At 52.9% G+C, this 27,686-nt stretch overlaps 1 protein-coding gene across 2 annotated transcripts; it reads right to left on the bottom strand.

Moving 5' to 3' along the window:
- Window positions 1-1,223: 1,223 nt before the first annotated feature.
- Window positions 1,224-12,358, bottom strand: ZNF710 (zinc finger protein 710). 2 transcript variants are annotated; one of them, XM_008563641.1, is made up of 4 exons: window positions 10,192-12,358; window positions 7,082-7,273; window positions 6,387-6,561; window positions 1,224-2,051 (listed from the first exon to the last, which is right to left on the bottom strand). In XM_008563641.1, the coding sequence occupies exons 1-4, from the start codon at window positions 11,650-11,652 to the stop codon at window positions 1,882-1,884; spliced, it is 1,998 nt and encodes a 665-aa protein (XP_008561863.1). In that variant the 5' UTR covers window positions 11,653-12,358; the 3' UTR covers window positions 1,224-1,881. The 2 variants fall into 2 exon arrangements, 1 of the variants encoding a protein (XP_008561863.1); XR_549714.1 differs by lacking the exon at window positions 1,224-2,051 and adding an exon at window positions 5,656-5,746 and having other exon boundaries at window positions 5,999-6,561.
- Window positions 12,359-27,686: the final 15,328 nt, after the last annotated feature.

Below are 27,686 nucleotides of genomic sequence, written 5' to 3'. Positions count from 1 at the left end.
GGGTTCTTTTTGGTACCAGGGAGAAAGACGTTGTGGGAAGAGGTAGTTTGCAGGGGACAATGCCTTCTGCTCAGCAGGAGAAAATGTCTTGTACAGTGACGGGGTCACTGCCACCTGAGGGTAATCATGGTGGGCACCTGGGAGGCCGGGGGCCCTTGGGGTCTGGGGAGCCACACTTGGGCCACCTTGTCTACCCCTCAGTCCTGATCACGGTCACCCTGAGGCCTGGCTTGGTCCTTCATTTAAGGATACAGCCCTGGGAGTAGCTGCATTTTAAATTGGTTCCCCACACCCTGGCTGTTTGCCTTTCCTGGTTTCTGGGTTGAAGCTGGTGGCCTCACCTGCATCTTTGGGGATGGCCCTGCCTGCTCCTCCCCAGTGAGGCCCCAGGAGGTGGGTAGGTGGGAGTCCGGGTGCCCTAGAGTTCCTGAATGTGCTCTTCCACTGCCCGGGGCCTGTAGTCTTCGGTGCCAGGGGCAGGAGTTTGTGTGGAGACAGGGGAGAGTGGGCGAGCAAGGGAGTGAGCGGTGGGCTGAGCAGAGTCAGCAGCCCTGGCCACCGTGGAGAGTGTAGGACGAGTCACTGGCAGGGCCGGAGGGCGGCCCAGCTCCCTGCCCTCTTCTGCCTTTTGGCCCAGCCCTCTGAGGCTCACGGGCAGGGCAACAGTACCCACTGAGCCTGAGTCCTGCCCGGCCAGGCTGCTGTGGGTTGGGGAGGCATGAAGCACACACAACACACAAGAAAGCTTATGTGCGGGAAAGAAAATGCACCTCCATCGAAAAGGGTAATAGACTACACAGAGCTGGAAGGAAAAAAAGAATAATAAATTACCTTCAAAATACCCCCATTTGCTCAAAAAAATTCTTTCCTGGGAGCCTGCTGACACTTGGCTATCCTCATCCTCAAAATGGATACTTGTTAATAAACGATTTTAGTCCCCCCCCAGGTGGTCCTTGGCCTCCCCCAAGGACAGCCCTTTTTGGTCCTCAGTGATAGTCTCACCCTGCCCTGCCCCTGGCTCAAGGGTCTTTGTTAGTGTGTGCCTGATGAAAGGCATGTCCTGGCCTTGTTCCCAGTGGGGGACCCTGGTGTGGTGCCTCCCCCACCCTCACTGCTGCTCAGGACAGAACTGGATGACATTTATTGAAATCCACTTAGGGACACCCACTTCCAAATAAGGCTGCAGGGCTGAAGGACTGTACCCTTCTGGGAGGTGGTTAGGGAGGGGACTGGCTGGGGCTGGGTTCCCCTGCTTTCCTGCAGGCCAGGGCCAGGGCGCATGCACGCCTGGTTGGAGGAGCACGGGGTGGGGGGGTGGGGGGGCACCAGGAGGTAGAAGGCAGAGTGCCCTGCCTGGCTGTCATTGACAGGGTGGGGAAGGGAACTCCGGGCTTGGGTTGGCAGTGCTGATCAGCATGGGAGCTCAAACATTCCCTAGAGGCAGGAGTTGGTCCAGAAGAAAACAGGGCATGGCTCAAGTGATCTCTTCCTCCAGTGTCAGGACCCCTGAAGAGCTCTGCTGGGCCTGGAGAGACCCTGAGGGCTGGTGCCCTTGTGACCCGTCCCTAAATGGTCCCATCAGCATTTCTCCCACCCTCCGACCACAACAGGCCGAGGAGACCCAGACCTGGGCCTCCCATGTCATCTTTCCCTTGCCAGAATGCACGGGCCTGTGCCTGGCTCCCAGCGGAGGCCAGAGTACAGTCTCCATTTGGTCTAAAGGTCCCTAGTGGTGCAAACGACTTGGGGGGAGGGAGGGCTCAGGACAGTGGGGCAGTAGCTTGTTTCTCAGCTGCAGGAGGTGCAGGCCACAGCACGTGGGTCTCCCCATTCCCCACGCCCTCCCTGCCCCAACCTGGGGTGGCCTGGCCTGCGCTTGCGCTATAGCACGTTGTAGTAGGCCATCTCTTTCATGGCCTGTTCGGTGAGGACGCTGGCCTCAGCGCTGCCATCCACGCCAGCATAGGTGTAGGCATTCTCCTCGAAATCCTCCATCTCCTGCTGGCTTTCAAGCTCAGAGGGGTCAGTGCCTGTCAGCTCCATCATGGGGTCTGCAAAGAGAGGGGCACAGTTAGGTCTGGCAGCTGCCTCCTGGGAGGAGCTGGGCCCTCCTGCGGGAAGCTGATGACTTTTCTAAAGAAAGGACTTCCTGACCATTGCTTCTAGACATTCCCAGCTGCCTCTCAGACTTCCCTCCCTGGGATGCCTCAGGCTCCTGTGGCTTCTCAGATGGGTCACCAGACCTCAGCCCTAAAGTTGTATGTATGTGGGGTGGGTGCTAACAGCGATCACCCTCACACGGAGACCCACAGGCTGGCTTTGAAGCCTTTGGGTCATGCTCCACAGCCACGTGACAGCCTGCTGCACTCTACCGTGTCTGTAACACCGCTCATTTGGCACCCACTGCATGCCAGGCACTTCCTATACCTCATCCCATCCAATGCCCACAGCAACCCCACTCAGAAGATCAAAAGCCTGAGGTTCAGAGAGGTTAATTAACTTGTCAAAGGTCACCCAGCAAGTGCTGTTGTTTTGAACCACTGCTGCTTTGCCTTGGATTGCTGGAGGAAGCTGTTTCTCCTCTGATCTCCTGCCAACATTAGTGCTTTAAACCACTTCTACCCAGTGGTATCCTTGGGCCTGGCTCTCCAAGGACAAAAAAAACACCCAAGGTAGGTTAACAAAGATACGTGAGGCAAAAACTCTAAGAGGCCTCTTGTAATTTTTATCAAACTGAAATCTTATTACAAAGCTTTTACTGTTGTAACAAAAACCAGATAGAATAACTCCACAGAGTAGGATGTGATCTGGGGGCCCTGGGAGGCCGGCTGGCAGGGGCTGTGGCTGACCCTCAAAGTGCATTCTGCCCTGTCCACAGAAGAGATGCAGTGTGTTTTTGGGGGACACAGACCCCAGAAGTCCAAGGCAGGGTTTTTCAGCCTTGGCACTATTAACTTTTGGGCCATAATTTTTTTTGTTGTGGGGGCTGTCCTGTGCATTGTAGGGTGTAGTAGCATCCCTGGCCTCTACCCACTAGATGCTGGTTGTCCCAGTGTGACAACCAAAAATGTCTCCAGGCATGGCTAAGTGTCACCTGGGGGACAAACTCACCCCCTGTTGAGAATCACTGGTCTAAGTGTGATCACAACCCTTGTCAATGAGTGGTTCAGGGACAGGCATGTGACCCAATTGTGGTCAGTGAATGAAGAGGGAAGGCCTGCTAGTAAGTTCTTAGAACATCCTCATTGGTTTCAAAGAGCTAAGGGGAACAGACTGTCTTCCACTGGATGTGAACAAGGACACAAGCATACTGCCCTGATGGCCCCTGGCAGACATCCTGTGACCATGAGGAAATCACAGCTGAGGCTGTGGACAGACAGGGGAGCCTGTCTCTCTGACGTCATTGTTGAGCTGAATCAGTCAACTCTGAAGATGGCCTAGATTTCAAGTCATTTCTTAATCTATTTCCTTATGGTTTAGGCCAGTCTGAATGGGTGTCTGTTACTTGTGCGCATAGCACCTGACACACTGTGAGCCTTCCTGACTTTGTAAAAAACAAGGCCAACTGTCCCAAATCTTACAGACCTTAGGCTGTTTCTTCCTTAAAGCTTAGTGCCACACCCTCGTGTTATATAGCTGATTATAAAAACAAGCCAAATAAAGCACCCTGGGAAAATGTCCACTTCTGGATCTCTGTCCCCTGTCCCACTGTGTTTATGAAGACTATTGGTCCTGTCCACTTGGCCCCAGGGAATAGTCTGTACCATTTTTTTTTACAAGGACATTGATCCACCTCCCCCAAAACAGCCCAGTAGTTTACTCGGTGGCTTCATCCAGCTGCCATCTGTATGCTGCCTTCCTCCTGCATAAGCATCAAGCCCGAGCTGCTCAGCCCATGAGGCTATATGTGAGAGGTGGGTGGACTGGAGCCCCTGGCCATTCCAGTGCCATCACTGCTTCATTCTCTGTCACCTGGTACAGTCTGGCTGAAAGCAAACCTAAGCATCCCTGGTTACTGACCTCATATGGAAAGAGCTTGTACTTTAACCACCATTGGGAACAAGGTGTGCATGGATAGTCTTTTGAAGGTTTCAGTTATTTCTAAAAGGGCAAGGTCGGCTCTGGTTTCTCCCGGTGGGTTAGCTGTATGGCAGGTTCACTAGAGTAGTAGTTCTCAAACTCTACTGCACATGGAATCACTGAAAGTGCTTTCAAAAATCCTGATCCCAGGCCTCATTCCAGATTAATTACATTTGAATCTCTGAGGTCCAGACTCAGGCATCAGCATTTTTTAATTTCCTCAGGTGACTCCCAACATGCAGCCAATTTGAGAACCAGTCTTGAGTCTATATCAAAGGTTCTCAAAGTGTGGTCCCTACACCAGCAGCTTGGGTAGGACCTGGGAACTTGTTGGAAATGCAGATTCTCCGACCCCACCCCAGAGCTACTGAATCGGAAACTCTGGGGGTGGGACCCAGCAATTTATTTCAACAAGCCCTCCAGGAGATTGGGAGGCTCTACTCTAGTTCAGTGCTTCTCAAGTTTTACCATGTAACATAGCACAGGGGATCTTTTTGAAATGCAGATTCTGACTCAGCAGGTCTGGTGGGACTGAGTCTCTTTCTAGCAAGATCCCAGGTGATGATGCTGATATTGTTGGTCCTTGTACCACATTTTGAGTAGCAAGGGGCTATAGAGAGCATCTATATGCAGCCAACAGGTTTCATTTGCACCTATTGGCACCAACCTTAATAGACAAACTGAAAAACAAAACAAAAAACGGAGACACCTGCTTCTGCCAGAAAACCCAGGCCATTCACTGGTCCGCTGCTCCAAAACCAGTCAGGGTTATTGCAGCCACCCTCCAACACCTGACTGGTTTCTAGTGAGTAATCCCACATGGTGAGTCAACTCACCTGGTGACTGCCAAGGCCAGTTCCCAGCTAGTTTGTCTCAGAAGGAGCATCAGAAATAGCACCAAACTGTACAAGGAACCTTCCTGAAGTGCCATCAGCTCCCTGCTTCCTGTAGAATCTCTAAAGCACCCCCTCCCCACAATGAGGCCAGTGAGACTAACAGCTCTGTTTTGGCCCAACATGAGTGCTTTTACTACTGACCAGTGCTGAAAGGAGAGGCTGTTGCTAACACTTGGGGATGTTTTATAACCGCCTCTGAAACTCCTGAGGTGTAGGATCCTCTCTGGAAATGTCTCCCAGATCTTAATGGTAGGACCATCTGGCCTTCTGTAAGTTACACTCTCTTTGGCAGGCACTGTGAAGAGTGAGACTGATTGTGTTACAGTCTTTGCCTTGGCTGCTGGGAAGCTCAGAGCTCCCCTCTGCATGTCCATTGGATGTCCCATGGTGTACTTGGAATTGTGACTTTACCTGGTTCTCCCTTATCTTTCCAGCTGCTATTTCACCCCTTTTGTAACTTCCATTCTCATCCACTTATTTTATTTTATTTATTTATTTATTTATTTATTTTCTTTTTTACTGACCGGTAATGGGATCGCAACCCTTGGTGTTGTGCCCGTACCGGGAACCGGCAACGGGATTGCAACCCTCGGTGTTGCGGCCGCACCGTGCTCAGCCAGTGAGCGGGAACCGGTCTCCACATGGGATCCGAACCCTCGGTGGGAGCGCTACCGCGCTCCCAAGTGGCACACTCTCCAGTGCGCCACCGGGCCGGCCCCTCATCCACTTATTTTAAATATTATCTCACAAAATGAGATAGTGTCTATCACCTTTGTGTTGTTATCTTGCATGAGTTACCGATAACTTCGTATAATGTATGCTATACGAAGTTATTACGCCCTCGGTGTTGCACCTGCACCGTGCTCAGCCAGTGAGCGGGAACCGGTCTCCACATGGGATCCGAACCCTCGGTGGGAGCGCTACCGCGCTCCCAAGTGGCACACTCTCCAGTGCGCCACCGGGCCGGCCCCTCATCCACTTATTTTAAATATTATCTCACAAAATGAGATAGTGTCTATCACCTTTGTGTTGTTATCTTGCATGAGTTACCTAACCTCTCTGTCCTTCAGTTTCTGCATCTGTAAAATGGGGGATAATAACAGAGCCAACCTCACTGCGAGGATCACTTGAGTTAATAAAGTCCTGGCACACAGTTAGTACTCAATAAATGTTAGTTATTATTTTTATTATTATTGTTTATGTGAGCTCATTTAAGTCCTTTGAAGACATAAATATCCCATCATCATCGCCATGATGGCCCTCCAGGGTCTGCCCCTCTGCAGCCCTGAGCCCACCCCAATGAGGTCTCAGTCTTTGCCAGCCTCCCCATTCCCCTAACTGGACAGGAGGCTCCTGAGTGCGCCATGTTGGTATCGTTCCTGCTCTGTCCGTTGCGCACAGGCCACCCACCTTGGCTGTCCAAGCCGATGTCCATGACGCCATGCTTGACCTTCATGTGCCGGCTCAGGTTGCCCTTGAGGTTAAACTTGCTGGAGCAGTAGGGGCACTTGAAGGGCTTGCTGCCTGCGTGCAGGTGCATATGGCCCAGCAGGTTGTACATGCGGTTGAAGGACTTCCCGCACACCTGGAACACACCAAGCCGGTGCCATTAGGTTGTGGGGAGTCTGTCCTCCCTGGACCCCCAGCTCACTCCCACCTCCATGGCTGGGCCAGAATCCCATTCATTATGGGCAGCACTCTCTTGTCCTTTCTCTATGTGATCTGAGAAGCAGAGAAACAAGTGACCCTTTGCTGGTCACTGCCCCTGTGAGTCTGTCCTACTCTCCCTGAGCTGGATTTATCAGAAACCCAGGGCTTGGATCTCTAGCTGCAGTGGGTACCAGGCCTGGGCCCTTTCTCTGTGGCCACACCATGACCTTCACTCCCATTCCCAGCTCTCAAGAAACATAATTTCAGCAGTTTCTAGGATCTGAAACCGCCCACCCCAATCCCCAAAGCCCAGGCAGAGTTTCACCCAGCCAGGGCTCCCCTTTCCTGCACCAACCAGGCTCGTTTTTGGTGGGCCCCAGTTGCTACAGCAGGCTGACTCCAGGTTGCCCTTGGGGAGGCCCTGGCTCCAGCCCCAGCTCCTGCCAGCCTGGTACCTTGCATTTGAATGGCTTCACGGGCGAGTGTACAATCATGTGGGTCTTGAGGGTCTGCTTCTGCACGAAGGTCTTGAAGCAGATGTGGCACTGGTAGGGCCGGACGCTGGTATGGATCAGCATGTGCCGCTTCATGTTTGCTTGCAGGGTGAACTCCCGGCCACACACCTCACACTTGAACTCCTTCACGCCCTGTGGGGTGGGGGTGATGGTCAGGGCTATGCAGTGGACACAACCTCTGGAAGTGACACTTGGTTGCGGGGAGGTGTCAGGGCCATAGCATCACTAAGGCACGGCTTCTGGGAAATGTCTCTTTCTGGGGTATTCAAACAGGTACCACTTGTTTAAAACTACTGGAAGAGGGCTGGCTGGTTAACTCAGTTGGTTAGAGCATGGTGTTATAACACTAAGGTCAAGGTTTGGATCCCCGTATCAGCCAGCCAGAAAAAAATAAAATGAAACATAAAAATAATTAATAAAACTACTGGAAGAATGTTGGGGCAGAGCCACTTACTCCAGGAAGCCTTCCAGTAATAAGCAGAAATGGGCTGCACTTTACTATTCTATCTGCACGCCTGCTATCTCCTGCCCACCAGGCGGGTGTGCAATGTAGGTCTGTATCAGTGCACTGAGGCACATGTGTGTTCATTCATTCATTCAGCAGCCATTGACCAGGTACCTACTATAAGCCTGAACTGGGCAAGGCACCAGGGGCCTGTGCTCGAGAAGACATGGCCCTTGCCTGGTGGCTGTGGACTGTTTCATCAGATGAAGGATGTGTGCATATGTTTTTCTCCTCAGTGCTGTCTCTTGGTGGTCTTTTTGGTTCACAGACCCCTTTGAGGATATGATTAAATCTATGGACACCTCAGGAAAAATGACACATACTCAGCTCTTCATAGTATTTTAAAAGTTGTCAAGCCATGGGAGCCCATCCACTGACCCCTTGAGAGAGTGTTTTCCAAACCTCCCTGGTGAGAAGATCCACCTGTAGTTTTTGTTGAACATCCAGCCTCCCAGGCCCCTCCCTGGGGAGTCTAGTTCAGTGGGGCAGGCTTTTTATTCTCAACAGGTCACCCTCATCGTTGATGGATGTTGGAACTCTTGGCCCCAGGACACACAGACTCCAGGGGAAAGCCCTCTGCTTTGGACTGTCAGCATGCTTTTCCCCTGTGGTCTGGAGGTGACTCCCTGAGCAGGACAGGGTGCTGTGTGCACAATTTATTGTCTGTGCAGGAAAGTTAGGATAAAAATTGGGAGGTGTTCTCTCTTTGCTAAGTGAGTAACTTAGTAGTAGCTCAATGGGACAGACACATGTCTGTGGTCACAGCTGCTGTCCTAACTGCTTGTTTGGCACAAAGTTTTATATTATAATTTAATGGCTCCTGTGTCTGTTTCTTTTAGCAGACAGGGGTTTTGTTGTGCCTCGTGTTGTATGCCCTCTTGACACATAGTAGATGTGTGTGACCACCAGGGGGCCCTGCCATTCAGGAATTTACTTTATAAGCACACTATGCATATGGTGCAAATTTAGGCTGATGGAATGTGTTCAACTTTATTAGCCTTTGATTTTTTGCTTTCAGCCTTTCTTCACAGTATTATTTATCTTCAGATACTTTGTGGACTTATGGGGATTTTTAAGTCCCCTAGTAGAGGAGAAAGATGGCAAATACATCTACAGCGCATGTACCATCACTCTCCACTCTCACCTGTTGCAGACATTAACAATCAATCATAGAGTTTTACTGCCAAGCCCAGGTTCAGCTTCAGAATCCTTCTTAACATTACCACCAAGCAACTAAAGGAGCCCTAGCAATGAGACCTGCATATCATCCCTACTCTAGCAGGAAAAGTTCCCAGAGCCGGAGGCTGCATTCTTGGCCTGGCAGGCTGCTGCTTCCCCATTCACTGTAGTGTCCACTGTGAGAGAGAAGGTTACAAGTCTGACTAGTAGGCTGCCATTACAGAGGAAGGAAGCTCTACGCACATTTAGCTTCGAAGGACTGAGTTGGTTGGATATGGGGAGAAACCATGGAGTAGTCAAGTGCCAGAGTGGGACGGTGGGACACTGGAGGCCTCATTCCACCTGCCTGGATGTGAGGGCCCATGGGAGGAGGTGATGGCTGAAAGGCAGGAGAGGAGGGCAGGAGAGAACGGGTCAAGGCTGGGTCTAGGGTCATGTCGATCAGAATAGTGCTGCTCAATCTTCCACCTTCACAAACCACTTTGCCTAGAACCACTTGTATTTTTCTATAACAAATATTTTTCCTTACATCTATTGCCCCTTTAAAAATTAAACATATTTGGCGTATATCTAAAGTCACAGGTTTTGATATACTTTTGTAAAGACAAGGAGCAAAGGACGCCCTCTGTACTTCTGACCACCGAGTCCATCTTCCTGTGGCATCCTGGCCTCTCTCTGGCCTTGGTCCTGCCATGTAGAAAACAGGGAGGTTAGGCTACGCCAGTGATTCTCAAACTGTGTGCCTTGGATCCTGCAGCGGTTCTGCAGGCATTTCATTCAAAACATTTTGGTTTTTTTTTCCTTTTTGTCTTTTTTCGTGACCGGCAACAGGATCGCAACCCTCGGTGTCACGCTCGCACCGCGCTCAACCAGTGAGCGGACCGGTCTCTATATGGGATCCGAACCCTCGGCGGGAGTGCCACCGCACTCCCAAGCGCCGCACTCTACCGAGAGTGCGCCACCGGGCCGGCCCACATTTTATTTTATTATTATTATTTTTTTCCTTTTTGTCTTTTTTCGTGACCGGTAACGGGATCGCAACCCTCAGTGTCACGCCCATACCATGCTCAACCAGTGAGCGGACCGGTCTCTATATGGGATCCGAACCCTCGGCGGGAGTGCCACCGCACTCCCAAGCGCCGCACTCTACCGAGAGTGCGCCACCGGGCCGGCCCAAAACATTTTTTGAATAAGTAAGGTTTTACTGTTTAGAAAACAAATTTTGATTATATTTCTTTTTACTACTCATCAAAATAAATATGTAACTATAAAAATAAGATGTGTTCATCTGGTTATCACCTAAATGATCTCATTTGATCTCCTTTGAAAAAGTGGCGGGTGGGAGGCCGGCGACAGGCAGCCTTACCTTGTGGGTGAGCGAGTGCTGCTTGAGGTGGTGGATCTGGCTGAACTCCATGCCACATTCGGTGCACACGAAGGGCCGCACGTTCTGGTGCTTGAGCATGTGGTTCTGCAACTGGCTGCGGTAGTGGAATGACTTGTTGCACTCGAGGCACTGGTAGAGGGTAGGGCCCTGGTGGGAGGCCAGGTGGCGCTTGAGCTGGGTCAGGGTAGAGAAGTCCAGGCCGCATTCGACGCAGACGTGGCAGCGGCCACTCTCGTGCTTCACTTCGTGGGCCTTGAGCTCGCTGGGGTAGGCAAAGCCACGGCCGCAGAAGTGGCAGCTGTAGGGCTTGACCTCCGAGTGCAGCAGCATGTGGCGCTTGAGGTGGCTGGTCTGTGTGAAGGCCTTGTGGCACACCTGGCACTTGTGTGGCCGCGTGCCCTGGTGTGTGAGCAGGTGTGTCTGCAGGTGGCTGGGCTGCTTGAAGAGCTTGCTGCAGTGTGGGCACGAGTGCGGCTTGATGCCATTGTGGCCCAGGATGTGCGTCACCAGGTTGTACTTGGATGTGTAGGACTTCTCGCACATGCGGCACTGCCAGCGCTTCTGGCGGTCACCCGCCTCCACCAGGTAGGAGTCATCGATCTGCACGTTGATGTCCAGCCGATCCAGCTGGGCCTTCTTGTGGCGCTCCACGGTCGAGCCTGCCGCATCAGCCTCGAACTCGCTTGCCTCCTGCCACACGAACCCCTGTTCTGGCTTTACAGGCTCTGGGGACTCCATGGTGGGGACCTCGGGGTCACTCAGGGGGGCCAGGTGGGGTGGCTCAAAACCACACTCCGTGGGCAAGGCCTCTGGCCCAGGCAGCGCCATGCTGGGCTCAGGGAAGCCATCCTGGGCCGGGTCTGCGAAGTGAGGGTCGTAGGGGGTGACATCCAGCTCTGGCCTTTGGGTTCGGGGCAGGTGCCGGAGTGTCCGGGGCTTGCGGCTGAAGGTGCTGAGGTCGATCATCTTAACAGCGCTGCTATGCACCAGGGCCTCACAGCCGCCACTGGCCACCTCGGTGGGGGCCTCTGCTGGGCCTGCATCCTTGTTGTCACCAGGCACGGAAACCTCGTAGACCTCCTGCTCTTCCTCCTCCTCCACCTTCTCGAACTTGACCTTGGGCACCAGCCGCACGGGGGGCCGCGTCTTCCGCCGGGTGTGCTTCTCAAAGGCTGCCTCTACCTCTAGCACCTCTTCTTCTGCTGGCTCCTCCAGGACCCGCCCGTTGCAGGCCAGCTGGTAGACATCAGGGCCTGGTGGTCCGGGCTCCCCCACAGCTGCCCCAGACAGCTCAGGCCCCAGCTCTGGGTAGAAGGCCTCGGCGCTTATGGTGGCTCCAAAGAGCTCATTTTCTGAGACCAGGCCCAGCACAGCAGCCTGAGCCAAGGACAGTACTACCACGGCGTCCGTCTGTGTCCCTGAGTCCATGAAGCCCTCCATCCCGCGGTGGCTGGCTAGGAGGGCATTGCTGTGGGCAGAAAAGGGAATGTTAATACTGCTGGCTCAGTGCTGCACAGGCAGACAACAGACACAGATTCAGCATGAACAAAGGCTCGGCTAATTTTGGGTGTGTCTGGCCCTGTCCTCTTTCTACTCCTGCCTTGGGAACAGGGCATGCTTGCAATTACAGGGAGCAATGATACCCTCTGTGTATCTAACCATCTCCTCCATCTCTCTGTAGGATCCTGGGCAAGGCCTCCCCCTTGATGGTCTCAGTCTTCCCATCTGTAAAACAGGAAGGCTGGATTTCCTCAGTGGTTCTCAAATGGTCCTTCGAGAATGCCTCAAAAATCTGATTCAAAAATGCAAAAAGTAAAGATTCTACTATTTTAAAAACTAACTTTATAAAACCTACCCACTAAAATGTAGTATGTACCACATTCCAACACATACCATAGCCCCACTGGCTTTGCTGCCAAGGTAATTAATTTTGCACAGACCGTGAGACTGTATGGTGAGGTGTTAAACAGCGGTCACAGTTTGTAATGGCTTGGCTCTATGAGGATTTTTATATACAATGTGTACACATATATGGCAAAAACATGGCAATGTATAAAAATAAATTAGGCACTGAGGCCGATCTCAGACGCTGGCGACCCACCACTCAACAGCCCTGACGCTAAATGGCTATGTCTATCAAAACGTGTCATTGTTTTTCTTGATTGTTAGCTAAATGTTACACATTTAAATATCTAAATTTCTACTGATAAAAATATGTCTTTTATCTGATTTATACGTTGGAGTTCGACATCAGATCTGATTTGAAAGAAGAGTTCCGTGACAGCTAACGTGTTTGAGGCCACTGTCTGAATTGAATGCTGAAACTGGCCCCTCAGGTCATGTTCACAGTCTCTGATCTAACAGGTTCTTCTAAACAGTGCCAATGTGCCACCTGTCCAGGGGCACACTGTGGCATAGGGGTGTCCTCCCTTCCAGGAGGCTCCCAGCCGCATCAGTACGCACCCGCTTCCTAAGCATGCAGCATAGCTTGCCCTTTGCAGACACGGTTCTTCCACCTGGGGCACCCTTTCCCTATCCCACTGTGCTCCTGCTCCTCCCAGACATCCCTCAAGGTCCACCTGTCCCTGGGGCCTTCCCAGCTCTCCCCGTGACCTCTCGAGCTTTCCCAGGACTATGGCACACCAAGCAGTGTGCCCCTGGCTGTGTGGTGGCCTTCTCCTGGGCCTCAGACACTCATGTTTGTACCCCCTGCCCAGGCTCAGTGCCTGGCCCATCAGAGGACAGGGGATGGCATTACTGGGGTGACTCCTGCCTGCCTTGCCTGCTTTCCTCCCAGGGCCAGGGTCAGGCACTCAGTAGTGGCCCTTCCTCAGGAAACTGGCTCTCCTCCTGGTGCCCCCCTTCCCCCAGCACCCAGTGGAGCTTCCCCTTCCTGAGGCGGCCTAAAAATACCCCAGACAGGAATTTAGCCTCTTTGAAATGAATACTAAAGATTAAACTATTAAGCTTAGAGTGGGGCTCTCGTGCAAGGGATCAGATAGAAGGAAACCTCTGACAGGGGGACTTCAGGGTCCATCTGGAACAGGCTGCAGGGGCTAAATTTGAATTCCTTCACCCCTCTGTCCCATGGCCAGCTGCTGAAAGTGCTCTCAACTAGGAGTCAGGCAGCTGGACCTCAAGTCCTGGCTCAGTCACTTGCAAGACAAGCAAAGTCACTTCAAAGGCACATCTGCACCTCAATCTCCTCCCCTAAAAATTGGGGATGGAAATACCAGTCCATGGAAGGGTTGTGAGCACCCAGAGGCCATAACGCAGGTGAAGGGGCTTAATTAATTATAAAGCCGTAACCACATGCAGACAGTCTCCATTATCTGTCTACCCAGATCTCTAAAGGAAGCCTTTTCTGAAGAAAGCCACAGAGCTGAGAGATTTTTCCATTCTCGGGCCCCAAAGTCAGCAAAGCTTCGGTGATACTGAGGACAACCACTAGGCAGGAACTCATTCATTCATTTGTGCAATAAATATTTCCTAAGTCTCTGCTATGGGTCAGGCCTTGTGCTTGGAGACCGCAAGTGAATGAGGCAGGGTCCCTGCCCTGCTGTGCCCACCACAGCCACTCCAGGGTTTTCTGAGCAAGCTGAGCAAGTTTTCGTCGCTGCCTCCTGCCACAGCAGTCTGTCTCTGACGCAGCCCCCAGAAGCAGCCCTTGTGTCTGCAGGGGGTTAGGGCAAACAATGTGCTCAGCATTTTTCTAGACTTCCCCGCAAAGGTAGGACCAGAGAAGAGGAGGATCTGGTCATCAATGGTGAAGCATATGCGTGGGACTTGGCACTGGATTCTGAATTCAAATATGAGCTCTGCCATTTCTAGCCCTGTGAACTCAGGCAAGTCCCACTGTGTCCTAAGCCTCAGTCTCCTCATCTCTGTAGAGGGGGAAAGGGTTCCCGACTCATGGGCTAGTGAGGACATGAGATGAGACTGCTAGTGTAAACGTTAGTTTCCTTCTCGCTCTTTCCCTCCTCAGTCCCAATACCTGCCCAAGTGCGGGGCTATGTCTATCAAAACGTGTCATTGTTTTTCTTGATTGTTAGCTAAATGTTACACATTTAAATATCTAAATTTCTACTGATAAAAATATGTCTTTTATCTGATTTATACGTTGGAGTTCGACATCAGATCTGATTTGAAAGAAGAGTTCCGTGACAGCTAACGTGTTTGAGGCCACTGTCTGAATTGAATGCTGAAACTGGCCCCTCAGGTCATGTTCACAGTCTCTGATCTAACAGGTTCTTCTAAACAGTGCCAATGTGCCACCTGTCCAGGGGCACACTGTGGCATAGGGGTGTCCTCCCTTCCAGGAGGCTCCCAGCCGCATCAGTACGCACCCGCTTCCTAAGCATGCAGCATAGCTTGCCCTTTGCAGACACGGTTCTTCCACCTGGGGCACCCTTTCCCTATCCCACTGTGCTCCTGCTCCTCCCAGACATCCCTCAAGGTCCACCTGTCCCTGGGGCCTTCCCAGCTCTCCCCGTGACCTCTCGAGCTTTCCCAGGACTATGGCACACCAAGCAGTGTGCCCCTGGCTGTGTGGTGGCCTTCTCCTGGGCCTCAGACACTCATGTTTGTACCCCCTGCCCAGGCTCAGTGCCTGGCCCATCAGAGGACAGGGGATGGCATTACTGGGGTGACTCCTGCCTGCCTTGCCTGCTTTCCTCCCAGGGCCAGGGTCAGGCACTCAGTAGTGGCCCTTCCTGGGGGGGGGGGGGGGGGGCGGGGCACAGAGAGGTGCCAACGACAAGCCACAAACGTGGGCAGAAGAGCTACAGCTTCTCATTACTAAGCACGCACAGATCCCAGGTGAGCCATTTCATTCTAAAAACAACCCCATGGGAGGGTAGTGTGCTCCGCATTTCACAGCTCAGGAAACCTGGGCCTAAGTAACATGCTCAAGAGTGCCCTGTGAATGGGGGGCAGAGCTGGGTCTGCAGCCAGGCCTGTGTGGATCCTGCAGCTGTGCAACCTGGGAGGCCACGTCGTGGCTCTGAGCCCAGCCTCCTTGGCTCTCAGAAGCTGCCCTGGGTCACCAGGGGCCAGCAGGGGCACATAGGCAAGACCTGGGCAGACTGTACCATGAAGCTGCAGGTTGCTCCCTGGCGGGCTTGGCCAGGGCCCCAGCCAGCTGGGGGAACTGGGGCCTTCCCGAGGGCAGCAGGATCCCTCCTCAGGTCTCTTCTTCTACTGGAAGTCTTCATCCAGCCACAGCCCCTGGCACTCGGTCCCTGCTTGCTCTTACACTGGATGATGGACATTGCCTGAGCAGAACACAGCACCCTGTAAGTGCCTGTTTACTGGGACTTACAGGCTGGGCTGAGCCCTGGGTCCATGCTATCCTGTTCACGGGGGCACCCATCCGTGTGTGTGTGTGTGTTTGCGTGCGCATTTCACGTGTGTGTTCCATCTGTCCACCATATACAGAGATGAGCAGTGGGGAGCAGGGGACTCTGTGACCCTGGCATCACTAGTTCCTCCTCCTGGGCCAGCTTTTTGGTTCACTTCTCCCGTCCCCTCTGGGCCTTCTCACAGGCTACAACCCTGTGGTTCTGGGCCCTGGCACAGGGCTGCCCAACCCCGAGGGCAGCCCACCAGGTATGCACCACCCATGCGCCAGGCTGTGTCCCCACCCCAAGGCCTCTTTGTCATCTGCCTGGTGGCCCCCTTGTGACACCTCCCTCCTCAGGGCAAGGCCTCTCCCCATCACTTGTGCTGAGGACTCAGAACAAGAGCTCTCAACAATGTCCAAAAGAAAGGGAAGATCAGACTGCCCTGGGCTCTCCCATGGCCTCGGCTAGTGAGATGACAGGAGACAACTGGTGGGGGTGTGGCCCAGCCTCCTACCAGGGCCCCCACGGTCCCCAGGGTCGGGAGAAAGTAAATGTTAAAGGTAGGGAGATAGAGAAGCTGCCTGATTGTAGCTGTGCAGGGAGTAGGGGGAAGGGAGGCCATAGCAGAGAGAGAGAGAGAGAGAGAGAGAGAGAGAGAGAGAGAGAGAAATGAAGAGATAGGAAGGGAATGGGGGCAGAGGAGGAGCCTGAGTGAGGGGGAGGGAGAGAGAAAGGGAAGCTGTGGAGGCCAAGAAACAAAGGCAGGGGAGGGGGAGGGGAAGGAGTAGAGGGGGAGGAGGCAGGGGGCCCTGCTGTGACACCAGAGCCCAGGAATGCCCTATTTCCCAGGGCTCAGCATCACTCCCTCCTGGGAGTCCCTGGGGAGGCTTTCCTTCTCCTCTCAACCTCGGAGGCTCCACAGGAGACCTTCCCCACCAAAGCAGGGACCAGACCCAGGCTCCCCAGAGTTACTCCATCTAGTGTTTTGCCCCTTTCTCCATTATACTGTGGTTCCTGCAAACACTGATATGAGCTGTAATGAATGACGTGCCCTGTGACCCTGGGCAAGTCACCTGACCCCTCAGGGTCTTGGTTTCCTCATCTGTAAAATGGACACAAGGGCGTATGTGGAACCTCGACGGTGGGTTAAGTGTTGGTCCCCTCCCCAACATGTGACAGCACCTCCTCTCATCCCTGCTCTAACAGCTCCTCTCATGGAGACCGTATATACATCCCTGCTCTGGGGACAGTGGAGTGTCAGGCAGAACAGGGTGGCCAGAATCCCCTGGGACACAGATGGTGGGGCAGAGTGACCAAGTCACCCAAGGCCTGACCGGGCTTGGGGCTGGCGGGACAGGAGGCATTTTGAAGGATCAACAGGGCCTGGTGGCCATCTGGATATTCTTTGACTAACTTCCACCACCTGGGAGGCCTCAAAACCCAAGTGAAGACACAGGAATTCTCTGGGGCTTCTGGCAGCCCTGGCTTGGGATGTCATCAGGCACCTGTGGTCAATTCAACTTGACAACTATTTCCTGAGGGCCTCGTGGGTCCTTGCTTTCTGACACAGCCTCAGCAGCAACCAGGGCTTATGTTTGCCCCTTGGCCTCCATCTTGGCCTTGAATCACCAGGTTGCTCAGAGGCTGTGATCTCCAGTCCTGCAAATGAAACACTGACTCCACATGGATTTAGGTGCTAGGCATGTTCTTGGTCACAGGGATTCAGTAGGGAGCAAAACAAAGTTCTCACCCTCTGGGAGCCGACCCAAGTGAGCTTAGTTGACAGCTAAAGCACCAGGATCCTTGGAAGGCAGGTCAGCACTGGGGTGGGGTGGGATGGGATGGGATGGGGGCAGTTTAGCGCCCATCAGAGCAACAAAACAGGGACAAGGTCTCACTCCTTGGTCTGGCATTCAAACCCTCTGGGATCTGGCCCGTCACCAGCTGCACTACTGGGGGAGAGGGGATGGCTCTTTTGCACTTTGCCATGGGAACCCAGGCCCCAGGGCTAGAGAGGCTGAGCCCAGAGTGTGGCAGAACAGGTAGCCGGGCTGGGGAGGAGAGGCGGAAATGCCAGGCATTACACAGCTGTAAAAACACTCATGGGACTTCACCTCATAATGAAACCACCCTCTTTGTTTCCTCTGTTGTCCTCCTTACAATAGACTTAAAGGTAAACTCACATCCCCAGAAAGGAAGAGGAAGTGAAAGCCAGGAGTCTTGTGCAAACCCCGGGGCTCCTTGCTGCTGTCTCACTTCTGCCCAGCCCACAGGACTCAGCAGCTGGGGGGGTGGGGGAGGTCGGGGTGACTGGCGGAGGGGGCGACGTGTGTCCTTCCTCATTGGATTCTCTGCCTCAGCTTCCCCTTTTCTCTGTGGACAGATTTGCTGAGCCCTGGCTCAAGAGTCCTCCGACACAGGACCCCAACCCACAAAACATACAAGGGCCTGAGGCTCACCGTGTCCAGCCCTTCTTTTTACAGATAAGGAAAGCGAGGCCCAGGGAGGGGAAGGGACTGGTCCAAGGTCATACACGTGGTGGTGAAGCCACGGACTAGAATGCAGGTCTCTGGTGCAGAAGCCCACTCTCGGCCTTGTGGCCTGTGGAATGGAGTTCTCATGTCTTCGTTTGCTACCCAAGACTATTCCCAGTCAGGCTCTGCTGCCCTCTACACCTCACACACTGATGTTTCCTACCTCAGGGCCTTTCGCACAGGCTGATTCCTCTGCCAGGACTGCCCCTCCCTCACGCTGGGCGAATTTCCCCTCCTGCAGGATTTAATGCAAGCACTGCCTCTTGGGAAGTGTTGTGGGGCAGGACCAGGGCCCTTTTCTCCAGTCTGAGAACATCACTGTGATGGTTAATTTATGGTGCCCTGTTGTATGCTCAAACACTAATCTAGATGTTGCTACAAAAGTATTTTGTAGATGTGATTACCATTTACGATCAGTTGACTTTAAGCAGATAATCCTCCATGATGTGGGTGGGCCTCATCCAATCAGCTGAAGGTCTTAAGAGCAAAAATAGAGGTTTCCCAGAGAAGGAATTCTGGCTCAAGTCTGGAACATACAAATCCTGCCTGAGTTTCCAGTCTGCCGGCCTGCCCTACAGATTTTGGGTTTGCTAGCCCCCACAATTGTGAGAGCCACTTCCTTAAAATCAATCTCTCTCTCTCTGTACATAAAAATCCCACTGGTTCTATTTCTTTGGACAACCCTCAGGGATACAATCACGTTGACTCATAACTGTATCTGTTTATGGGTCATCTCCCCCTTGCAGATGGTCCAGCCCTAGAGGACAGTGACTGCAGGGGTACAGAGCAGGCCCACAAGGGAGTGTGCTGAGAGAAAGACACCAGGGTGGGAGAAAAGGGGAAGGGAAGGAAGTGACAGTCACCAAGGGACCAAGGATGAATGAATGAATGAGACCTAGAGGGTCCCCTTGATGATAAGTACAGGAGTGATGTGCCGCCTCTGATCTGAAGTCAACAGGCTCCCAGAAGCCATGGGCCCTGGACCCTCCTACCTGAGAGTTCATACGTCCACTGAGTGGCCCTATCAGTTTCTTTGCTGCAAAGGAGGGATGCTTGACTCTCCTACGCAGATGGTGGCCTCTCTGAAGACCCTTTTGCCTCAGCCACTTTGGCTGTATACCCTTCAAGGCTAGTCTTGGAATCTTCACTGGCAGGCCTAGAACTTCGGGGGCCCTCCTTGTTTAATGTTGTCATTTTTCGGACGTATAAACTAAGGCCCCAAGGCCCCTGCCTCACAACGGGGACTAACCTGGGTGCTCCCGATTCCTAGTGTGTTTTCTTCCATCCATGTAAAACACGGTGCCCCCTCCTGGCCCAGGGTGTTTGCCTTCCATGGCCTGGGGGCTGTGAGGGTGGGCATGGTAGGATGTGGGGAGCAAGGGATTTCCACCACTCAACCCACCTGCAGGAAGTATTTTGAGCTCTCAAGAGTTCTGCCACGTAGCTGTTTTTTGCCCTCCAATGCCAAAACAGTCAGTAAGGGAAAGAGAACCAAAACAAGGCTGTGCTGCTACCAATCAGTCATGATATGCCCCCCTGCCCAAATCCCAGTCACTTCCCGAGGCTCTTACAAGGAAGTCCAAACACCTCACCAAGGACCTTACAAACTTGCCTACGAGGCAACATGGTTGGTTCCTGCCTACAAGGCCACTTCGTAGCATGTGGCTTGTCCCCTCTCCCTTCATGCTCCAGCCACATGGGCTTTGTTCATTTTAACAGACCCTGCCTGCACACGGCCTTCTCACATGCTCTTCCCTGTGCCTGGAATGCTCTTCCTCATTCCTCATCCTTCAGCTTTCAACTCAGACATCACTTCCTCAGGAAGCCTCTGACCTCCCCACACAATCACGTCTGGGACCCTAAGTTCTAAGCAGTTTCAAGTTTAATACTTTTCCTTCCTGGACCTTATTTTAATTTTTAATGATTTGTTAGTGATTTATCTATTTGTGCAATTATTTGCTTAATATCTGGCATCCCAGCTAGATTCCAGACTCTCCAAGGGCAGAGACCTAGTCTGCTCACCAGACCAATCACTGCCCTTTTGAAAATACCCATATTCAAGTGCAAAGAGAAAAAGAGGCCCTTGCTGTGCCCAGCTTTGGAAAGCAGCCAGATGGAAACCCCCAAGCCTGGATTTCTGTTCCCTGTGCTTCAGGACCAGTTCCTGTTCCCGGGGTGGGGGAGACAGCAGGCCTCATATTTCTGGAAGGCTCTGCATCTTTCCTCCAGTTCCAGAAGCAAAAAGCACATCTGTCTCCCAAACAAGTATACTATGCTGGACCCAAAGATCACCAGCTTCACCGAACAGGGAAAAATAAAACCTGGCTCACAAGTTCAAGGGCCAAAGATAAGAATCGCAAATGAAAGGACAACAAGGGCATTTATTGGGCTTGAACTTTGTCAGGCCCTGTGAAAAGCACATATTTCTAGACCTCTGGGCAGTCCTCTGGGGTGGGGAGTACCATTTCCATTTTACAGATGGGGAAACTGAGGCAGTCCCCTGCAGGCAGGGTGGAGCAGGCCCAGCTGGTCTGTCCAGGGCCAAGGCCCAGCTCTCTCCATCCTGTCAGCTCTTGGCGGGGATGGGCTTTCTGGGTCTTGTCTTCCTCCCTGGCCAACCTCAGTTTCCCCATACCGGTGACTGATTCAGACCTGGGAGCCCCTCGGGGCTTCCCTTCCTCCTCATCAAGCCTCACCTCTGGCCCCTCCTGCACTGCGCCCTCCGCCTTCTCCATCCCGTCTTCCTCTCCCTCCTTTCCTCCCCTCCTCTCGTTTCCATGGCAACCCCATCCTCCACTCTGCCACTCGCTCCTGCGTTCCCGTCTCATCTCTTTCTTTCCTCTTTCATCTCTCCCCTCATCATGCTGTATAGTCCAAATCCTGCTCTGTCCTCTGCTTCTGGTCTCTCTCTCCCTTTTACTCTCCTTTTATCTCCTTCAATGTTCTCTTGTCATCTTAGGGCAACATTTATTTATCTCTTGCTTAAAGATAAAAAAGAAGGGAAGGAAGGAGAGAAAAAGAAACCCCATTCCAGGGCTGGCCGGTTAGCTCAGTTGGTAAGAGTGTAGTTTTGACAACACCAAGGTCAAGGGTTCGAGTCCCCGTACCCACCAGCCTCCAAAAGAAACCCTGTTCCATCAGCCCTACACATCGGACTTCCCACAGTTGCCAGAGGAAGTGGAGAAATCCCAGAATAGACCCCCTGCCTGCCACATGAAGGTTCGCTACTGACCTCACCTATGGAAGGGAGGAAGAGAACACACAGGCGGGAGGTGTCCAGGGGGTGAGGACTCATAGGGGCGCACCCTAGAGAGCTTGGCCAGCTTCCTGAAGTCATGTAAGTGGAGAACGCGGGGCCCCCCTGAGGCTGGAGCAAGGGCAGGACATAGGCAAGGGTAAGCCGGGCCCAGAAATCCCCCACAAGGCTGCCCGAGGTGGGAATTCCCTGCTGTCCAGGGAAACCCCAAGCACACTCTGCACCATGCTGCCTCTCCAGACCCCCCATGTGGGAGACACGGGCTGGCCCCAGCCCAGGCACGCAGGGATGCTCAGTGTACCCCGCTCCCCTCCCTCCACACGGGATGGGAGATTCATCAGTTCTTCCAAATCCACTCTTTCCCATGCTCCTAAATTGCCTCAAAGAAAAGGAAGCGCCCATTCATGGGCTCTCCTGCCCATGTCTCGAGCCTCTGCGGTTTCAGGCAGAACTAAGGGTTGTCAGCTCTTTCCAATCTCTTTTCAGCCAGCATTCACCGAGCTCACATTATGGACCAGGCACATGATACAGACTGTCCCAGGGAAAAGGGCATATTTACTTTCACTTTACAGATGAGCAAACTGAGCCTCGGAGAACCTCTTATCTGTCTAAGTCACACAGCCAGCAAGTGATAAAGGCAGGAGTTGAGCCAATGATAATCACGTTCTTCCTCATTCACTCCACAGCTTTCTGGGAGGAGTTAGGTCACATCAGCCCCCAGCCCTGACTCCTCCTGGCTTTGACATTGCTGTGTTTCATCTGGAGTGATCAGAAAGGACAGGAGAAACAAAGGTCCAGGAACAGAGATTTACCACAGAAAATGAAGCAAGCCGGTTATGGCTGTGGCCCCAGCATCTCAAAGTGACAGAAGAACAGATGGGCTGGTATCAAGTCCTCTGGGAGATGAAAGTCATGTGGAGAAGAAGAAAGGGGCCCTGGGTCTTCAGAAGCCCCACGGGCTGTGTCAGCATCGGGTTGTAGTGAGGAACGTCGCTGTGCCAGGTGAGAGGCTGTAGTATTGGTGGCCCCTAAGTTCCAGGATGCAGAGGTGCCGATGATGTGACAGCTCCACTTATTCCTCTAAAAAGCTGGCTCAGCATCCCAAGGACCCCAGCAGCAGAGCCCAAGGAGGAAGAGATGGGAAGCAACAGAGGCAGGGAGGGAACCGGGAAGGACAGCCCCTCACTCTGTGGGTGACAGAGGGAGAGGAGCAGGGTTCTCAGTCCAGCAGGCCTGTCTTCCATCCCCAGCTCTGCCACTTAGGAGCTGTGCATCCTCGAGCAAGTTCCTCAACCTCCCTGGGATTCAGTTCCCTGGCCTATAATGGGGATATTGAGCCTTTAGGTTAGGCCTTGCAGCCAAGGATACAACCCGTTCGACAGAGGAGAGGCTGACTGATTAGTGTATTGTTGATAACACCAAGGTCAAGGGTTCTGATCCCGATGCTGGCCAGCTGCCAAAAAACAAACAAACAACAACAACCACAACCACAAAAACCAAGAGGAAACTAAGACACAGAGGAATTGAGCTACTCACTCAACGTCACCAGATATACCAGAGAATAAGTGGAGGTTGGGTCTGACTTAAATGTCTGTGCTTTTAAGATAAAGGGGATAAAGGAAATCATGTGTTTGATAACAAGGCTGGTGCACACTAAGGACTCAGTTAATAGGACCTACTGTGGGCCGGCCCGTGGCTCACTCGGGAGAGTGTGGTGCTGATAACACCAAGGCCACGGGTTCGGATCCCATATAAGGATGGCCGGTTCGCTCACTGGCTGAGCGTGGTGCTGACAACACCAAGCCAAGGGTTAAGATCCCCTTACCGGTCATCTTTAAAAAAAAAAAAAATAGGAGCTGCTGTTATTAATTTTATCCTATCATCATCCACTCAGAAAGCAAAGCTGGGGCTGGGTGCTGGTGGGGCACAAAGATCCCCACTCTCAGGAACCTCGCAATTTGGTTAGAGCCAAGATTAAGAACCGCAAAACAGTAGTGCAAAATATCAGACAGGAAATAAGCACTAAATGTGTGGGGTACCACAAAAGGACAAAATAACTTTGCTTTAAAAATAAAAAAAAAAACCCTTAAGGGATCAGGAATGTTCTTCCACACAAACCAGCACTTTGGGAGGTAATGGCAACTCAGCGCTTGGGCTGCAGAGTCAGACTGCAGTCTGGCCCTAGTACTCCCACGTTGGTTTGTGCCTCAGTATCCTCATCTGTGAAATGGGATAATGGCTCCTACTTCCTTGAGTTGTTAGGTTTGACTGAGCCCATTAGGCAAATGAGAATGATCTGTGGTGTTCATCATACAAAGGCTGGGCAGAAGGGAGGCCTACAGACGGGAGAAGCTGGTTAGGAAGGTCCTTCCCCCGATGGATCGAGCTTGCCCAGGCAGCACGCACGAGAGGGAGAAGGGAAGGTACAGAGGAGAGAGGGGCAGCGGGCACACAAGGTGCTGAGGTACGAGGGCAGGTAGGGAAGTGTGACCTGAGCACCGCCCTCCCCTTCCTCCCAGCAGCCGGCATGATTCATCCCGGGGCCTCCATCCAGCAGAGGCCCTGGCAGCGGCTGCCTCCCAGAGCTGTGCTGTAATCAACATTTATTTTGCAGTCACCCACACACCCAACTCGACTACGGATTCATGCCAGGAAAGGAATAAAGAATGCCTCGCTCATTCACGTAATGCCTCCATGCATCTCCTGGGGGAGGGACAGCTGGGGAAACATTTCAGTGTACACAGCAGACATCACACACATGCAGCCGTCCACACAGGATATAATCAGGGGTAGGCAGGGGCACCGTGCAAATCACACAGGCACAGCCCTCTACAGTTTACAAAGCCCTTCCCAGGCACGATGGCACTGGGTCCTCCCTGCCAGGTTCTGTCCTGGCCCCGGCATGGCAGCACCTGTGTGGTGGTGCTCTCATTCCCACATCACATCTGATGTCAGGGAACTGGCTGGCAGTCCTGAGTTACAGCGGCAGCCTGGCTAACATTAAGCACGTTCTCATTTAATCCTGACCACAGTCTGTGGTTGGCACTGGTACCATCACCTGGTTTTACAAATATGGAAGCTGAGGCACAAAAAGGTTAAGAACAGTTTTAGAGAATTGCTGCTCAAAGCATGGTCCTTGAGCCCTTGGTGACCTCTCCCAAAGAGACGAGGGTAGCCTTTAGGAATCTGTATGACAATTTGACAATGCTGTGACATCCAAGTGGGGCTGGTGTATCTGTCTGTGAGGCTTAGTAATAATAATTTAAAAAACTGGTTGTGAAGCACTGGTTGAGAGTCCAGACTCCATTCTGCAGGCTGGGGTTCTGATCCCCTCTGCTACTTCCCAACGGGGTGTATTTCTCCTTACTCAAGTGCAGGCGGGACCAAGAGCACCTGCCTTACCAGTTGAAATATGTAAAGTGCTGACAGCAGAACCTGGCACGCCTATAAGTGTTTGCTACTATTATTAGCATTTGGTAACTCGCCTGGGGCCACACAGCCGGCTCCTGATGCCAACTCTTAAAGGAGACTTGGCCACTAGGTCCTCTGCCACCTGGCAAATGGGCCCAGGAAACACGTCTGCCTCTAAAGCTTGTTAACAAATGCAGACCCTCGTCCCCCTGCTCTCCTTTCATCTCCAGGCCAGGGAGCCTCTGGGTGGGTACCTTAGTGGGGGTAAGGAGATGTTCTTGACCAAACCGGAAAAACCTGATGGCCAGGCAGGCCCGTCTTGGCAGGCTCCAGGTTTGTCAGCGCTGTCTGGAGAAGCAGGTAGGGCCAGGAAGAGCAGTGGTGGCCCTCCCCACCTGGCCCTTGGCCTTGCAGCCCAGTCTCCGGTCTCCACTCAGTGACACACTGCAGCAGGGTGGCTGCTTGCCCCCAGCCATCTCCATCCCTTCCCTGGAGCACAAATCTCTAATGCCCTTAGATAAGCACACTCCCTGCTACCTTTATCCACCCAGACCCAGACAGAGGACACAGCCTTCTTCCCAAAGTCTTTGAGCTCCAGGCCCTCCTCCCAGGTAGTCAACACCCAACTTGCACACAGTAGGTGCTCAACATGCGTCTCCTGACTAAGCCACCCCCAGGGGGTTCGGATCGACCTCCCTCATTTCAGAATCCACCTGATGTTCTTCCTCCACCTGGGCCTTTACCTGGTGACAGCCCCTTCCTGCTCCTGCCACCTTCCGTTCCTGGCACTGACTTGTCCCTCCACCTGCCCCCCACTTCCCTTGGGGAGGATATGGCCCCCTTCCTTGGAGGACCTGTGCCCTGAGGGGCAGGGATGGGCCCTCCCACTGTACAAGGCTTACAATTTACACAGCGTTTTGCTGTGTACTGTGTGTATCCATTCTACATGTGCTAATGACAGAGTCAGTTCACACCTCAACAAACATTTAATAAGCGCCTGCTGTGGGCCAGGCACTGCCTTGGGTGTGGAGGAGGAAGGACACATGGGGCTTGGCCTTGGGAAGCACCTGACGGCCCAACCTCCAGGCCTAATGGCTTCTGCTTACACAGCCTGGCCTGGAGCCCTTGCCCCAGAGCCGCTTCCTCCTGCAGAGATCCCTGAGTCTCCCCAGAGTGTGCAGACCTGGCTGCTCCTGGAGATACCGGTCCCTCTCTTCTCCAAGCCTGCTTCCTCCCACTTGCCTCAGCTAACCCTGCCCCACCCACACCCCTTCCCTCTCAGGCCTTGGCTTGAGGCCTTCATGCACGCTCAGGTTTCCCACTGCAGCCCCGGCAATGCCCAATTTCTCGTCTTCTCTCCATTCCCTGAGCAGGGGTCAGGGCCCGCATCCTCCATAGCCTCCTCAACCCCTGCTCTATGTCATCTGTCTCCTTCACTGGAGCAAAACTGCCCTCTGGAAGTTCACAGCCCTTTGCCCATCACAAAGGCCTGGAGTCGGGCCTCCTGGCCAGGCAGCAGCCCTGCTGCCTTCCCTCGGCTCACAGGCCATGCTCCGGCCACCCTCTACCTCTGCCACCCCTTTGCTTCCTGTATCTCAGTGGCACTGGGCTCAGGCCCTGACCTCTGCCTTCTCATCCTGCATGGGCTCCCTCAGAGAAACCATGTCCTGTGGCCTCTACTCCCAACTCTGTGCTGATGTCACTAGAGCTGTGCCTCCATCCTAGGCCTGCAACCAAACTTTCTATCAACCTTCACCCGTCTCAACTCCAAATCGTTCACATCCTCGAAACCATCCACCACTCCCAGCTTCCTTCTTTCTGCTGTTCTAGCTTCCCAGGCTCAAAACTCTGCAGGTCACTTTTGAGTGACTGAGGTTTGGCAATGCTTTTCTGCATGGCACAGGTGGCTGGCACACCACTCTTGTGGGAATTCAGAAATGAAGACAACACAGTCCCTGCCCTCAAGGAGCCACAGGAAATGGATGATTCCCATAGTGAGTTGGTAGCTATGACATAAAAGTTTCAGAAGATGCACAAGGGGAGGTTTGATGAACTCTATGTGCGGGGGTCCAAAGGGGAGCTGGTGCCTGAGCAGGGTTCAGCAGGTCGTGTAGGAGTTCAGCAGGTAGACTAACAAGAGAAGAGCATTTTGGGGGAGGGAGTAGTGATTGTAAAAGTAGGGAGGCGTGGGTCGGCCCGTGGCTCACTCGGGAGAGTGCGGTGCTGATAACACCAAGGCCCCGGGTTCGGATCCCACATAGGGATGGCCGGTTCGCTCACTGGCTGAGCGTGGTGCTGACAACACCAAGCCAAGGGTTGAGATCCCCTTACCGGTCATCTTTATTAAAAAAAAAAAAAAAAAAAAGTAGGGAGGCATGATGCAGCACAGGGGTCCGAACTGCAGCCTACACTGGTATAAACATGCTTTGAGTAGTGAGGGCCACCATGTACACTCAGACCACGGTAAGTTTTGGCCTCTGGGGTTGTACAAAGTGGTGGCCCTGTCTGTGGTCCTGTCCCTTGACCTACACACACACAAGGGGAGCCGCTGCTCAGCATCAAGTCAATGTGCTAACCAAGCACATGCACGGCCTGACTGACAAGCTTACGTCAGCTCTCAGAGGAGGTTCATTTCTACTTTAAGGTTTAAAAAAAATAAAGAGGCCTACAGAGAAAGAACCAAACTGTTCTGTTTGCATAATTCAGGAAAACCAAAGTGAACGCTCTCTGTAGTTCCCAGGGGACATTTAAACCCCCCTCCCTTCAGCTAATGCATGGGACATTTATGTCTCTGTCACCAAGGACGTGTCAGCACAGCCTGCTAACCCAGAGGCAGTGGCTCTTTATTTGCTGAGGGCTATCTAGCTTAGCCATCTGTCCAGTCTGCACAGGTAGACAAGGGCCTTCTTTCCAGGACTTTAGGGCCAACCA

The sequence above is a fragment of the Galeopterus variegatus genome, unplaced genomic scaffold (genome assembly GCF_000696425.1).
Source record: "Galeopterus variegatus unplaced genomic scaffold, G_variegatus-3.0.2 Scaffold14, whole genome shotgun sequence".
NCBI classification, from domain to species: Eukaryota; Metazoa; Chordata; class Mammalia; order Dermoptera; family Cynocephalidae; genus Galeopterus; species Galeopterus variegatus.
Note: the sequence above shows the minus strand (reverse complement) of the source record. Positions and strands in the feature narration are given on the sequence as shown.

Excerpts from the sequence above, each read along its gene's own strand:
- ZNF710 (XM_008563641.1), bottom strand. The coding sequence starts at position 11,652 with ATGGAGGGCTTCATGGACTCAGGGACACAGACGGACGCCGTGGTAGTA. Across the intron at positions 6,562-7,081 it reads TGAAGCCATTCAAATGCAAG|GTGTGCGGGAAGTCCTTCAA; the intron begins GTACCAGGCTGG and ends GGTGTGTTCCAG. Across the intron at positions 2,052-6,386 it reads CATCGGCTTGGACAGCCAAG|ACCCCATGATGGAGCTGACA; the intron begins GTGGGTGGCCTG and ends CTCTCTTTGCAG.